Raw genomic sequence first — 16,682 nt, forward strand, 5'->3', positions numbered from 1 at the left:
TTTATCTTAAAGAATGTGCATTAAGGACTATATTTCTTTAAAAAACTGGGTCTTTAAACTTCTGGCTGCATCACTGAAGCAAAACTAGCATTCTTTATGTAATGTGGCTATCCTATACTTCTAACTTCCCTCCCCATCTTGACATTTGAGAAGTTGTTGATCCTCTTTGTATTCTTCATGTATCAATTTACAGAGGACTTTATGAAATCTCATTCATAACTGATCATTTTGTATTGATCTATCATGTTATAATGATAGAAAACGTGATACAACAGCAGTTAAAAGTCAATAGATGCCGCACTGAGAGGGTGATCATTCCGTGGAAAATGTTTTTTCATTATTATCTTTTTTTCTGTTTTTACCTGTTGTTTTGTTTTTCCATTTGATTTCATATCCTATTGATTTTACAGTTTTTTTGTGTCGTTAACGAGTTATAGACGGGATTAAGGAAGATTAGTAGAATAGTCTTTTGCAAGGTCTGGAGTTATTGTAGTTATTGATATTTTCTGTAATTTATATTTTAAACAATATCTATTTCAACAAATGTGCTGTGAGTTTATGAAAGAGATGATAGAGATGCAGGACCAGGACATCTCCACGAAAATGAAATATTAATTAAGCATTTAATTAATATTTACCTTTATGACTGATAGGAAGGTATTTAAAGACAATTAGCAATGGGGAAGTACGTTTATATTGCAAGGAACATTTATCTATTAGCATTGTGCTGGATAGCGGTGTCATTTCGTAATCTAATTTCTGGTGTCATTATATAATGTCAAATCCATGGATCTACCATAAACACTCAAATGATCACTCAAATATGAACAATCGGAGGCGACGGTCACCACATCGAAATAGTGGGGTGTTAAAATTGTCAGCTACTTCGGATAATATACCTCCTCCTCCTAAGTAAGTAAATATTTTAGAATTTATAAACAGGAAAAATTGTATTGAAATAGATTTGTATTTATTAGTGACAGAATTTTTTTTCATTAAAAAGTTTTATAATTCTCTTAAATCTATGCTTGATTGAGGTTATGTTAAATTTTACGACCAGAAATTTTAACATAGTTTTTTTGGGGACAAAATTTATAAAAAATTTACTTTTCACAAATGTTTACAGAAGTTGTATTCAGACTGGTATGACTTTGATATGGTTTGATTTTATACTTAGTTGAATCGAATGATATTGCCCAAATGTGAATTGTTTTTGATGGGACTTCTTGGTGACTCATGTCAGTAGCTGCATTTGTTTCTTCTTCGTTTCCTGTTTATTTTGCTTTATGCCTGTAGACATTAACATTTGACAACTTTAATTTCATGGTATTTAAAGGCTTTTTCATTACACTGATCTCCATTCTCTTATTTCACAACTTTGAGGACTAAATTTTTACCAAGGCCGTGGTTTCTTTCATTGAGTATTTCACAAGTATGCAATAATTGGTCAACGATTGCACAATACAAAATCTTAATGGAGGTATTGGTAATTTCTAGTTTACGGTGTTTGCTTTGTCATTTCCTGTTTTGTTCTGGTTTCTCAGACTATCCAGGATGGCTTATAAATCTTAGTTAAAGAAATTGTATTTTTATTATCCATGATTTGTATTGATACAATTTATAAAGAAGTGTTTAGCTTGAAACATGCATAAGGTTCTAATGATTGCTGTAATTTTGCAATGTATTAAAAAATGCTAAAATAAAGGCAAGTAATTTTCCATCTTTAAAATCCATATACAACTGCTGCTAGTTAAGCAACCTGAAAAATTACTATTAGCTCACGTTCAGTAACACTGTACAATAATTTAATTCTTGTGCCTTAAGGAGGTAGACCTAGGGTAAGGGACATAACTCTTGGAATAAGTGATATGTTAGTATCATATTCAATTTCACCAAAGCATATCAAGCTTCCATTTGAAACAGAATGAAATCAGTCCAAGTTACTTTGATGCTTACATGAAATTGATATAAAATGTTGAATACAAACGTTCCAATGATTTATAAGAGTTGTATCCCTTACCCCAGGTCTACCTCCTTAAAGTGCAGTTTTCTTGAAAGTACAGATCTAAATACAGAAAGGGCACATAAGAATATATCATATGTAGACAAAAAAAGCTTTGTCTATTCCATGGGTTTTTCTACACCATGAATCTCTTTACCATGGGCAGAGTCTGAATTTTATATGGACAGTGAATACAAATGTTCAAATGATTTGTAAGAGTTGTCTACCTTATTCTTGGTCTACTTATTTAATGCTCTATATTTTGTAATGCAGTAAAACCTATCAAACCTGAAATCCTATTGAACTGTAGAATTTCTTCTGTTATATAAATGTTTGGTTAACAAAAAGATTCAAAATAAATTTATAAACTGGTACAAAGGGACTGAAGAAAATGTCTGGTTTAGAAAGGTTTTTGGTTTATTCATGGTTTAGTTAAGACATGTTTTACTGTATCTGATGTGACGGACATCCATGTTTTTAAAGCTTCCTGATTTAGTTTGACATTAAAAGTAAATAAAAAAATTAAAGGAAATGTTAAGGAGTTCTTAGATTGTATGTTGATACATTTCTCTGACACTTTTTATGATGCTTTTGTATTGTGAACCATGCTTTGAAACTCGAGATCTATAAAAATGCTATAACCGTAAGCCTTAAGCAGGTTTTCAGTACTAGACATTTTAATATTTGAGAAAAAGATAAAAGATTCTTGGATTTTGCATGTTATGTTATGAGAATTGATAGCATGTGATACACAATGATTTTATGAACAGTCTATTGCCAATACCTATTATGTCAAACTGGCTCTATTTATTTTAAATCCTATACATTGTTTTTGATTCGATGTCAATATAGACATGCAGGCATATTGTTTGATATGTGATCTGTAGTGAATGAGTGGTGTTTCCAGGAAGTTTAACTTATCATCCATATGCTTGACCTTTCAATGTTGACATTGTCATGGAAACATCTAGTGTTATTTCATTGATGATCAGAAGTTGTTGTTTTATAGTCACATTCTTTTTTGACAATAAAAAATGAATGGCATGTACTGACTTTTTAAAAATATCAATGATTTTACAATAGATTTGTACAATACTGAAAGAATTGCTCACTATGACACAGCAGGGGCATTAAGCTTATGTCTGGTTTGTCTGTCTGTCTGTCTGTTGCAAATATATTAAGGGTAAATAAATTTTTAAAAAATGTCACATAGAATAATCAAGGTGTACTTGATTGGTCCTTTTTACATTGACTTCAGATCAAATAATAGTTTTACCATTTTCAATATGTTAAGTGGTTATTTCCCTTTGCAGAATAAAAAAAATGATTATTCAGATTAATTGTGGGTATTGCATGTATGTACGGTAGTGGCTCATTTTTTTTTAACTAGGAAATTTTGCTTAAATGCAAGTAATATATATTCCAAGTGATTAGTATCTAGCTTACTGAAACCTCACTGTGAAGTACTGAATGACATTTGCTGGTGCATTGTAACAGTATTTGCAATATGAACCTCATTAGCATGGCATCTTGAGGTAAATACAAGTAAATTTAAGAAAAACAAGGAGGAATGAAAGAAATGTGCTGTAGTCTTGCAACATTTCCTTTGAAACATATCAGGAAATTAAATATTATACAATCTGTCTTAATCACATTCAGGGTAAATGTGAATGAATTAAGGAAAATAACAAAATTGCTGAACTGATAAATCTAGACAATAGTCAAAAAGGATAGTCAAAAGGAAAGTCGAGCACTGGTTTAAACATGGCCAACAAGATTTTTTTTGTATAAATTTATCTATACCTTTATTTTTGAATTCCATATTCTTAAAGTAGTCAAATTTTTGTAAGGAATTAATATTTCTGTTTCTTTTCAGTTCATTAAATACTTACCAAATTTGGTTTGTGGCAATAGAAAAAAAATCATAATTTAAGTCTTAGTGGTCTCAGCATTTGCATTCTCAATTGTAAGGCAGGTTTTTTAAAAACAAAATTGTAAATTAATACCTCAATATGGAAGAAAACATGAATTTTAGCTCTCTTTCATGAAAATTACCAGCCATATGGTTAAGTAAATATATCTGTCTGCAGTAACCTGTTTCTTTTGAAATTGTTGTGCAATATATGAAGGTAGATATCAATAACTTATATTTTGAAAATTACAGATACATGCACAATATAGATATTGTGATTTTCAAAACTCAGACTTTGTATTTAATACCAAATAAAATTGTTGAGTGTAAAAAAAAAATATTGCCCCAGCCATACATTTTGTCATTCCTTCTTTTGGTCCCTTCATCTCTCTTTCAGTCCTTCTTTCGGTCTCTTCATCCCTCTGTCATTTCTTCTTTCCGTCCCATCATCCCTCTGTCATTCCTTCTTTTAGTCCTTTCATACCTCTGTCATTCCTTCTTTCAGTCCCTTCATCCCTCTGCCATTCATTTGTTTTGCGACAAACAGTTTTCCAGATTTTTTTCCAGTCTGATTGCGGATAATAAGCTTATGTTTAGCCACTTGGAAATACTCAGGTGGCTTGATCCTTAATTATTTGTATGGAGAGTAGCAGAATCTGCAAGGTTTACCAATTGAATGTTTGGCTTTGAGCATATCTCACAGTAATAGATCAGAAAAGGCACATGTTAATTCTGCCGAACTGATTTTTGACTAAATTGCAGACTTTGGACTAATTAAAATTATACTGAAAAATATATAACATCATTTACAGGATGTTAGAGACCAGTGTTGTGTCAAATACTTAATCATGGTCTTAAATCAAAGATCTGTCGAGTTTGGATTTGCCCTACTGTTGCAGCTGAGATATTGGTGATCACCCCAATATAAATAGTTACAAATTATAAAACAAAGAACTTCTGGACAATTTTATGTAAACAGAGAGATGCAAACTGTTTGAAATACTATATGGCAGGTTATATTGGTCAGTGTAAACTTTTGTTATTTTGAGGCAAAGGATAGACAAAAAATTTTGGGGTTTTAATTTTGGCAGATTCTAAGTGGTGAACAAAGTAAATATTTTGCAAACCTTATTTTGACATTTTTAGGCAGACCATCAAAATATGCCAAAATTAGCACCTGTGGAAATTACCTGCTATGCAGTATAAGAAGCAGCTTACATTTTGCACAGTTAGTAGGTATCTGATTGTTTGGTCGTAAAAGAGAGTTCAGGGGCGGATCCAGGATTTAAGTTTGGGGGAGGAGGGTGTTAATTGAATCAAATGCCATGCAAAAGCAAGGCAAACAAATATTATAGGGTGAAACTTGTTGTGAAAAATTTTTTTCTTACAAATTTAGAGGGGCGTACGCCTGACATGCCAGTCCTTGGATCAGCACCCGGAGTTTTCTATAAGGCTTTGTATTTGTTTATTACAGAGTTAGAGTTGAGTTCTTTACCAATGAAAAGTCACTCAAGGAACGGTTACAGCTTTACTTCATTAAAAACCAAAGATCTAGTAAGTATATATTCTATCTAATATTTCTTTGAAATAAAATGCTGAAATATAATTCCATGAAAAGTTTTGCCCAGAGCCCCTTATACACAGTTTCACTGAGAAATGATAACTGGCTATAAAAGATGTCATTTCTAAAAATTGAACAGCACTGTTGCAATTATTCTTAAATCTACTTCGATATTTTTATTACAGAAAACATGATGTACATTTGTGTATCAAATTTCATGACAATCTGACCTTAGAACTTAAAACAAAGTAAAGTTTCTGCATGGTTTACCATAAATAGAATGTAACAGTTGATGGTGAATTGCTTTTGTTATCATGTAACTTTATTGCAACATATATAGTTTTAACATGTCCATCTGTCATACTAAATTTTGTTTTCTAGTCAATAACTTGAAAACAGTTCTATTGATGGAATTATAATGTAGACTAAAGTTATGTGGGAAAAGCATGTGGTGTGTTAGCCAGCTGTTTTTAATAACTACTTGAGCAAAACCTTAAAACTACAGACAATAGATGTTTTATGCCTCTTAATTTACACGTTGTACATTTTTTTTTGTCTCAATTTTGCTTTTTTTTCGTGGTGAACAGAAAAGCATGGAAAATTGTACCCATTAAATTGATATTTAACACTATGTTACATTATTCATTTTTTAGAACTGCAAAAAATAATATCCACCAATATGTTCATTTGACATAATCCACAAATATTAATATGATAACAGTATACATTTTATACCATCAGTAATTTTAGTTTTTACTTCTTTTTCTCAGGTTTACGGATTAGAATATTCAACCTTCTTATCAAGTTATTGTCCTGTGTGTTGTATCTGGTCAGAGTTGGCTTTGAACCAGTGGAAATCTGGTAAGAATATTTATGTATCTGTCAATATAAAATTCAGCCCATGGTAAAGGGATTCATGGTGTAGAAAAACCCATGGAATAGACAAAGCTTTTTTTTTGTCTGCATATGCTATTTTGGTATTGTGATGATTAAATATCATATGATATTTGAATATCGTGTTATGTTCAGTCTCTAAATCTTTGGGTCAGTTTTTGGATTTTCAACATGATTTAAGTTTGACTCCAAGGATGAATGGTTGAAAATTCTTGTCATTTATAATCAATGTTCTTAATATTGCCATTAATGGGCTTTGCACAGCAGTCACCTCTCTCAGCTTGCTATTTACAACTGTTAAGTTTGTTTAAAATAGACTGGGCAAGGTTTGATCATTAAAATGTGACAGATTCTTGGTACATGTATTTGAAAGTTTTATGGGTTGTAGTTCTTTGAAGACACACTCAACATTTGCCATATTTGGTGAACATGAATGGACAGCTATATTGAGTACATGTAGTATGATAAAATTTTTGTATGTTTTATTTGGCACAAAATCTTCATATCTGGTCCCAATGCCACAAAACTTGGAAAATTACTTAAGTCTGAGAAAAGACTTAACTGTTTGTGATGTCATCAATTTCAAAAACTTTGATTGGAGTTACCATGGAAGCTAAGAATATTCTATTACTTCAAGTATTTTTTAACATTGTGGCGCCAGGGCTTGAGACTCACAACTACTGATAGTGCTATATGCATGGTAGATTCTGGTAAATGATGAAAAATTGACACTAATCTTCAATAAAAGATAACCTACTTGACAGTAATTAATTGGAAGCATTTTACCTCTATTGACATGCAATGTTCAGTAGACAGTATACATGTACTTCTGGCATATTTATCCTAATCAAAGTCTTTTTCTATCAGTTGAGGTTAATTTGCCTGCTGTCAGATCTCCTTTGATAATGTCAAAGAGTATTTATCTGATCAACTGTATCAGAGGGCCATCTTGATTAGTTTGTTTGAAAGTTATTGATGCTTTTCCTGTTGAAAACTTGTTCATGATCAATGCTAGTTTCTCATTTTGTTTTGATGCTAAAGGTATCAAAACTGAGTACATGTACAGTGAAAACTGAGTACATGAACAGTGAAACCTGAGCACATGTACAATGAAATCTGAGTACATGTACAGTGAAACCTGCCTGAACTGAACCCTGAAAAAAACAAAAAATGGGAACTTGTGTAAACCATACAGCAGAGTTTGAAATTAGCAGGAGCTCACTCCCCTAATCTCCCCATGAATTTGGTGTGGTCTACTCAAATTTATACTGTGATTGTAAAGGACTACTGGTATGCATATTGAATACCAAAGTTTAAACTGTGGCCTACCAATCCAAACTTTTAGGTTAAAACCCTGCAATTTATTTTATCAAGTCCATTCATATCTGTTTCAATATTTATTGAACCTGTGTTAATTGAGCACCTTCCTAATCAAACTGAACCCAACCACATTTTACAGGTTTTGCATGATTCTTACAAAGACTACTTCTTAAGATCTCCAATGGCTGAATTCATCATTCATAAAAAATATCCTCTAGCTACCCAGTAAATGTCGGGTATTATACCTACTGATATTTACCAGTAATTCTTATATAGATAGCAGTGTTTTATCCAATGTTCCCAGTGTAATAAATTTTGATAATTCCCACTGTGAAATTAATTTGGTAATTTTACTCTCGGACTTAAAAAAAGATTCTCCCACAAAAATCATCAATACTTTGATATCAATCAGCCAATCACAGAATTTAAAATTTATGTTGAAGACATCAACAAATCAGGAAAATCTTATAATAAATAGAATAAACAATTGGAAAGAGTGAATAACCAAAATATGATCACTCGTGCCAAGAATGCTTGATGATTTAATTTGTGCATAGAACAAGTTCAGCGGTGGTTAAATCTAGGTGTTGTTCTACGGCACTTGTGATAATATTTTGGTTATTCACTCTTTCCAATTAATTATCTTGTTCTTATATCAAGTGGAGATTTACCTGTTGGTTTTTTATAGCAAAGAATATAGTAAACTTACCTTGATTGAATGACCATTACCTGATGAAATGACTTAGGTAGCTTACTGAACAATTAACAAAGAGTTTTATTAATTTTTCTCTTATTTCATTGGAATTTCAATCAAAGTTTGGTAAGAAATTTAAATCAAAATCACCATATGCAGTTGTGCATATTACCTAGAAAAATTGATCTTTTCAATTTTGAAGGAATTATGCCTCTTTGAACTAATAACTTTCTTGCAATGTACAACTGAAGCAGCTTGTCATCACAACTCCTCTGAAACTACTCAATCAAATCTCATGAAGCTTGGTAGCTAGCACAGTATGGAATTGTATGTGTAGTCTTGCTATGGTCTTTTGTGTTTTAAAGATAACAGGTCTTTAATGATACCTCAATGGAGTTTTCCTTATTTTTTTGTACATTTCATGGAATGGGGGAGACTTGCCATTTTGATGGCAAAAACAGGATTTATGTGTGATTCTCTGTAAGAATCAGGCAGTGGGTGAATCATGGTGGGGAAAAACACACAGTTGTTTTCATAAAAGTAGGTCAAACAATTAAATTTGGTTCCAAAGCAAATAAGAGATTCCCATTGATGTGTACACTGAATACTTTGAAACCACGAATTTAAGAGTCCACAAACTTGTGTATCTTCCCTGACCCAAGAAAATTGGTACTTTCACAGGATATGAAATTCATTGCAATTTCACTGCTAATGAGAAATAACTCCCAATGGTTCTGTTATAATTTTTAACTTGGTTTTGTACATCCTCTCACACTTCTATGAAGAACGAATTGTCAACTAGTCTTCAGTAGACCATGAACTGTGTCTATGTGTCCACATTGTCAAATTTGTGTGTTTTTTTCTGTGCATGATCCAATATTTTTCAATTTTACATGTTTCTTACGGGATATAGCACTTGAATTATTTACACTTTCTACGTTTCTTTTTCAGTTGTTATGTTAAATGTAGCTTTTCACATTGTTAGATGTGTACTATTGCATTTCTCTAATTCAGATTTGGCCACCTTCTCGCTGCTCTTGTAGTATTTCTCTAATTCAGATTTGGCCACCTTCTCATTGCTCTTGTAGTACTGGTATTTCACTAATTTAGATTTGGCCACCTTCTCACTGCTCTTGTAGTATTTCTCTAATTTAGATTTGGCCACCTTCTCACTGCTCTTGTAGTATTTCACTAATTTAGATTTGGCCACCTTCTCATTGCTCTTGTAGTACTGGTATTTCACTAATTTAGATTTGGCCACCTTCTCACTGCTCTTGTAGTATTTCTCTACTTCAGATTTGGCCACCTTCTCATTGCTCTTGTAGTACTGGTATTTCACTAATTTAGATTTGGCCACCTTCTCACTGCTCTTGTAGTATTTCTCTAATTTAGATTTGGCCACCTTCTCACTGCTCTTGTAGTATTTCTCAATTTAGATTTGGCCACCTTCTCACTGCTCTTGTAGTATTTCACTAATTTAGATATAGCCACCTTCTTACTGCTCTTATAGTGTTTCTCTAATGCAGATTTGGCCACCTTCTCACTGCTCTGGTAGTATAAGAAGGTATCATGAAAGCAAAGTACATCTTTGATTTATAACTAAAGTGCAGAAAGAAATCTTAAATTTAAGTAGTTGATATTGTTAGCAACGTCTTGCACTAGTAATTTCAGTACTTTTTATTTGCATATGATTTGCATAATTATATATTTGTACTCCACATTATGCTGCAGATCTGTGCCGTGTTTACCACCATAGCGTCCTAATTCTAGATTCATGTGAAATAAAATGTATCTCTTTTATAATATAATACATGTGTGTTCCACATGCATTTTTTGCTTGTATGAGAACAGAAAGTTTACATGAAATGATTGGTTAGCACTGAACATTACCCAGTTCCCGATTCAGGCACAGGGCTCGTTACAAGACTATATAGGCCCCGATATCTATGAATATTCATTGCCAGTTGTTTAATCTGGTTCCTGATCTGGTTCCCTTGTCGATATTATAAGCAATCCAAAGATGGCTACAACGTACCTCTTTTAAAAAAAATATCATACACATGTCTGTGTGTATTTTTTTTTTTTTGCTTGTATGAAAACGGGAAGTTTACATTAAAAGATGAAATGATCTGTTAGCAATGAATTTATGTAATAGTACCCAGTTTTCGATTCAAACACAGGGGCTCCTTATAATTGACTATATATAGGTCATGTATGTTATCAGGGCCCTAATATCTATGTATAGCCATCACTAGTTGTTTAATCCGGTTCCGGGTAATTGAAAACGTTCAGGACATCATTGTTATGAAAGAGTGTGAAAACATATCTAGGGAAACCAGTTTTTAGGAAAAGTCAACTGATTTTAGAGCATTCGTGCCATTTCAGATGTTGAAAGAGTAATCAAGGGAACCAAGGTTATAGCCAAAATCAGTGACACAGAATATTTGACGAATAGCAATTTTGAGGACTTAAGTCTTTGATTTTCTTGAGAACTTTATGACCTATTAATCTACTCCAGGAAATTCCATTAGCAAATATCAGAGAGAAGGAGTTAATGTGTTAATCCCATGATATGATTTCATTTTATTGAAAGAAAAAAATAAGATTAAAACCTTGATAAATTTTAATCTTGGTTAAAGAACAGGCCATCATGGCTGACTTTTGTGGTACATGTATTAAAGTAAAGCTGAAGATAATCTCTTTTGATCATTCTGTGTTTGCTTAGATAAAAGCCTGAATTCCCTGAACCAAAATTCTAAAGAGTCCTACAAAAATGTTGGAAAATTTTTGGTTTAGAAGGAAATGTCGTTATCAGATTTTTCCATACAATTGCTCTTCAGGGAAATTAAACAAAGAATTCACAAGACTCCTTTTGGTTACGTTATTGTATTTATCATGATAGAAAAATACTGCATATACACATTTACTTAATACTAATTCCTAAATGTCTGGCAATGGACAATCTTTTATATTTTATGTCATCTTTTCCCCAATCAACACAAAGTTATATGTAAATTCAGATGAGAACAGCATAAATAATTCAACAACTTTGGCTTTTACAGTTCTGTGAATAGTCTGATACTAGATTAGCAATGAAGCTTAAATTATGGAAATCGGAGCAAGAGATGCAGAAAAATAATGAGATAACTCGAAAGTCTTCCTGAATGCTTGTTGAATATTAGCATTTCTGTGTTAAATTAGAGTCACATCATACACTTAAAGTGGCAGCCATATTGTCTACAGTTCAATTTTTTACCAATCACTGGGTTCAATTTTCTGCTTCATGAAAACCATTGGCATTGAGTTGTGTATGTTTATGGCATGAGAAATATGTATGCGTTCATTGCTTACTTTATCAACCCTTTCACTATAGAAAGGTCATAATCATCCAATATGCTCCTGTCTTGCTTGATGAGATTAGTTACGGTGTTTCAATGGGAGAGAGTATGATTACAAATGATATTAGGTACAAAGCATTAATGCTACATAAACTAATTGTACAGTCCAATAGGTTCTGAGACATATTTACACAAAAACAATGAAAAATAAAACATCTCCCATGTAAAAAGATGTAAGATTTGTGGGAGGTTTTGGTCAAAATTTCTATATTTTCTGTAAAAAATACAAAATAATTGCATCAGAAAGGGAAAACAATAGAAAAACAATAAAGTTGCCAATAAATCATCTTCTTTTTTTACCTATAGTCAGAAATAATACCCTCATCATTTCCTCTGTGATACTTTGTCACCAGTGTGATTTTTTGCAATAACAACCATGTGAGTAATATTTTTGGCAATGATGAAAGAGATATATTCTGAATAAAAGTATTTCCTTTCCAAGTTGTGGCCTGGGAACTGTCTAACATACCAGTAACCATTTTTATTGATCCTTACCTTGTCGTATCTCAATTCAACCTTGACCTTTTAGTCATGTGACCCTTTTCTTTAATTTACCTACACAGAGGGTATATTCAATATTTTAAAGCTTTACACCTTTGCCACACTCATGGAGTGATATGTAGTTAAGTATCACTCCAAGTAAGAATTTGGTTTGAAAGCCTACATATTTTTATTCTTTATATTTTGTTTAAAATATTGTAGTAAACAGAAATTAACATGTGGCTTTTCATGCAACCTTTGTCCTTATTCAAAATTAAGGAAGGTAATTCCATACATGTGATAAAGGCATTCCTTCATAATTGGAGATTTGTCATTTTTCAGTGGGAGAATTGGTTTGAAAACTGGAGGTTTTTTATCGGAGTTTTTTTCTGGCAGCGTAACAAGTCAAATATGTGTGAAACTTATGGAAAACCTTCCATTAAGTCTGTATCCATGAGAAAAAATGCTGAATACTCTATTGGAATAGTTGGAATGACCCTGTTGATGGATTAACACTTTAACATTTTAATGATTTTATTCATTAATGACGATATTTACATAACAAGAACAGCATAAACATAAGTAACTTTCTATTTAAAAGTGTCATCATTACTATATATAGCTACTATTAATTAAATCATTTTCATTTAAAAATTGTTATTTCAGTAGCTACTTATGCATAAATATGCATAAAAATGATTTCATTTCAAATAGTCGTTACTGGCTTGGCACCACTTTAACTTTGACTTCCAATGAGCATTTAATTTGGAATAGTACTTTGCTTTCTTGGCAGGAGTTGCTGAAGATGAAATATTGCGTTTTGGCATTCTGACAGTTGATGAGAGTGTTCCAAAACAAAACAAATTCACATAATTCCTCCATTGACTTGGATAAAAAAATAATTTTCAGTGGATGCATGGTCAGTACTTCCATAACCATCAAAAGATCTAATGTCCTGTATCAATATTTACACAATGAGTCCTAGTCGTGGGTAATTAATCGTTTAATTATTTAAGGGTGTGCCACTAAAAGTTGGGATAATTGTCAATCATCTCCTGTTGTTATATAATCATCACACCTTTTAAATTATGTCTCATTGATAACCACTAAAGCTCAAAATTACTGTTCATGATCCTAATTAACATGTTCACCTGTCTACCTGAGATCAACTGGAAATGTCTCATTATTCATTCCTTTCATTTTTTTTTCGTCAGTAAACGAAAAAAATGGCGTCAAAAATTTGTTTACGGTATAATGTTCGGATAGAGGTAGATTTTCTGTTTCAACAGTAGAACAGTAGGAAGGTTCTAATTCTGGTAGAATTGAACTACCGCCAGTAGGGTCATATGTATGTAATTCTGTAAATGACACGTAAGTAAAATAGAAACTGTTGGATTTTCAATATGGATGATCTATCCTCTTATCCAGACTGACTGGAATGAATAACTATACATTCATCATATAGACCTACATGTATAAAGCAAATTAATAACAAAAATAAAAATGTGTAGCCTTTTTTGGAGAGTATCACATATTACAGAATGCATGATTCTTACAAAGACTACTACTTAATTGGGAAGTGATTATAGGTCTGCTGTTTACCTATCTACAACCTTGAGTGTCTAGCTGCTTGCCATTTGACCTATTTCTCCATTATATAGTGATATATTTTGCCTACCCAAACAGTCTATCTTTAGACTTATCTCCTGTTGTCAAATAAATCTAACTGTTTATGTGATTCTCTCAGCATCATTTTCATTGCCCTGTGACCACAGACAGATATATTATTCAATCTAGAAAGTTTAATTTGTGATTTCATTAACTAGAAATTAAGTCTTTTTCATTATATCCAATCTCTGTAGATCAAATTAAGATAGGAATTGATGGCAATTGTTCTTCTGAGCTATATATTTTTTTAATTTCCGAAGACAACTTCGTTATTCAGAAATTGTATAAGAAGCTAGCACTTGTTGTCTGTATTTGGAAGTAGCTTGGTAACTAGATAAAGATTTGACTTGATTTTGATGTATTGATTGTTCCTAGAAAACTTAATTTACACAATAATTCTTCTGGTTTCTGTTTTTTTTTTTTGGAACCAATTTTCTGGGCTGCTAACTCAATTATTTTGAAGCACAAGGTGTTCAATAGTCATAGAAACAATGCAGTCATTGCATTATTACTTTTAACTCTTACATAACAGTGCTGGCATTTCTTAAAAAATTTGAACCATATTCGCTATTAGCTAAAATCTTATGTATGATTATAGGACAGGTACACAAGTACCTAGGTACCAGTCTATGTAAAATTCAGACACTCCCTACAGTATTGATGATTTAAGGTACAGAGAAAAATATTGAACCAGCAATACTTTTTGAGACAACATACATCATATTCTAATATAACTATTGTGAAAGTACTATTGTTTGTGGGGTACCAACTTTCATGGTTTTCATGGTTAGGTCAAACCATGAAACTTGGTCTCCAACAAAAAGAAGATTTCCATTGATGTTTATACTTAAACCCTTAAAACCACGAATTCAAGAATCCACAAACTAATAATAATAAAGTACAATGTACTTTCATAGTATTGTGTTTTTATAAAGCTCTGTATTTTGGAGGAAAACCATGCACTAATCTCCTGCGTAAGTAAATCAAATAAATCAAGAAAGATAACTCTTACTAAATACTTTATTTCGTATACAATTTATATATTTATCTCATTATAGTGCAACAACAGATTGACAAACTAAAACTGGTTATGTGGTTTGTTACTGCCTTTGAATAAGAAATATAAATGAACTTGTGGGTTTTTGACATTCGTGAATTACCTCTCTTCTAATTTTTATAAAGACTACCTATACATAAATTGATATGTAAGAGTTACATCGGACAGTTGACATATGTAATTTTCATGAATGCTAATTTGGTGGATTCTGTAAAGTTCACATAATTTTGGAGTTTTAAAAATGATAGAGGTTAAAAATTAAATTTGCAAGACATATCTTTCGCTTAGTGATCCACAAAAGAAGCAAAAAATTAGTACCAGTACAAAGTATTGGATCTCAAGCCACTTGACATTTGGCATCTGTCTTGATGGAAATTTAATGATCATAAATCTATGATGTTACTAATCGTTTCAGGATAACAACCAAAAAAAAACACCACAACGTCATCTTCAACCAATCATATTTTATTGACAATACCTTCATGATGTGATATTTCAAAATACCTAGCTGTCGAAGAAGTGGATATAACAACCAAATAGAAACCCTGTATGATATGATGTCATTAATGCTTTTAAGAGATCTTTATCATTTATATTTGGTGGATTCTGACCCCTGATGGACAGTCACACTCATTTTTTTTCTTTGCCTATCTATGATTGTTAAAATACATATTCTAGGACTGCTAACATATTTTTGATAATAAACAAATCAATTATTCTAATGAAATGGTTCTCTGACAATCTGCATTCTCTGCTTTTTTTTTCTGTACTTCAAGTTTTTATGGAAAAGTAGAGAGTATATTGTGCATTCAAACAGCTTTTTCTAGTATTCCTTATTCTATTGAAATGATTTTCATTTATAGTCACTTTTCAAGAAAAAGATATCACCATTTTTTTTATTTTCCTAAGCAGAATTTCCCTTTTCTAAGATGATGGAAAATTGGGAATTAAGAACTCAGACAAAAATTTGATTATAACCATACCCCACAAACAAAGCTTTGGGTTATATAGAAATCACCTTGACTGTCAGTCTGTCTGTTGTTCATTTTCCACATTTCTTGTATGGGGAACTCCTTCTATACTGCTCCACAGATTTTAATGGAATTTTACAGGAAATTTTTGCATCAGGTGGGCACGAAGGAATGTAATTATTGTCTGATAACTCTAAAGGGAGATTATCCAACTTAAGGTGTTACATCTCACTAAACACTTCTTACATTCCCATTACTTTACGTGTTAAAAAAGTAACTTTCAAAGTTTCACTGTGAATTCCCAGGATAAATGATATCTGAATGTTGCAGACCATTGCAAAGCTTGGAAAATAAGGCTTTAAAAATCATCATGATATTTTGAAATTGTTCACAAATTTGACTTGAATAAATAATATTGAAAATCCACAATTTTACCTTTCCTGCTAACTGACAGCACGGAGGCAAATTACTCACACATCCAAACAATATTCATATGCTTTTGTAGAAATTGTAGTACATTACACATGTTTTGAAGTACACATTCTAAGCCTTATTTTGACTAGTTTTGACCAACAAACACACAGATATGTTCTTACAATGCATAGATCTAGGTGCAGTGTTTTCTTTAGTTGCTACAATATAGGGGTTGGCCATTTGACCTGGAAGTGGTACCATAAGTGAGACCATATTTAATTCAGTTTGAAGTGAGTTGTCTCTTTGTGAGC

At 32.0% G+C, this 16,682-nt stretch overlaps 1 protein-coding gene across 1 annotated transcript in view; it reads left to right on the forward strand.

Moving 5' to 3' along the window:
• The first annotated feature begins 342 nt into the window (after positions 1-342).
• The window catches only part of LOC148612168 (potassium channel subfamily T member 2-like), a 94,238-nt gene continuing 77,898 nt past the window's right edge, over positions 343-16,682 (forward strand). The window contains exons 1-3 of the mRNA XM_088593365.1: positions 343-912; positions 5,389-5,468; positions 6,246-6,336. Of these exons, the coding sequence (XP_088449491.1) occupies positions 776-912; positions 5,389-5,468; positions 6,246-6,336 (308 nt within the window). The 5' untranslated portion in view covers positions 343-775. The remainder of the gene's footprint in view (positions 913-5,388; positions 5,469-6,245; positions 6,337-16,682) is intronic.

This window comes from Perna viridis, chromosome 7, assembly GCF_037379345.1.
Source record: "Perna viridis isolate PV_CMFRI_1.1 ecotype Kerala chromosome 7, ASM3737934v1, whole genome shotgun sequence".
In the NCBI taxonomy this organism is placed as follows: Eukaryota; Metazoa; Mollusca; class Bivalvia; order Mytilida; family Mytilidae; genus Perna; species Perna viridis.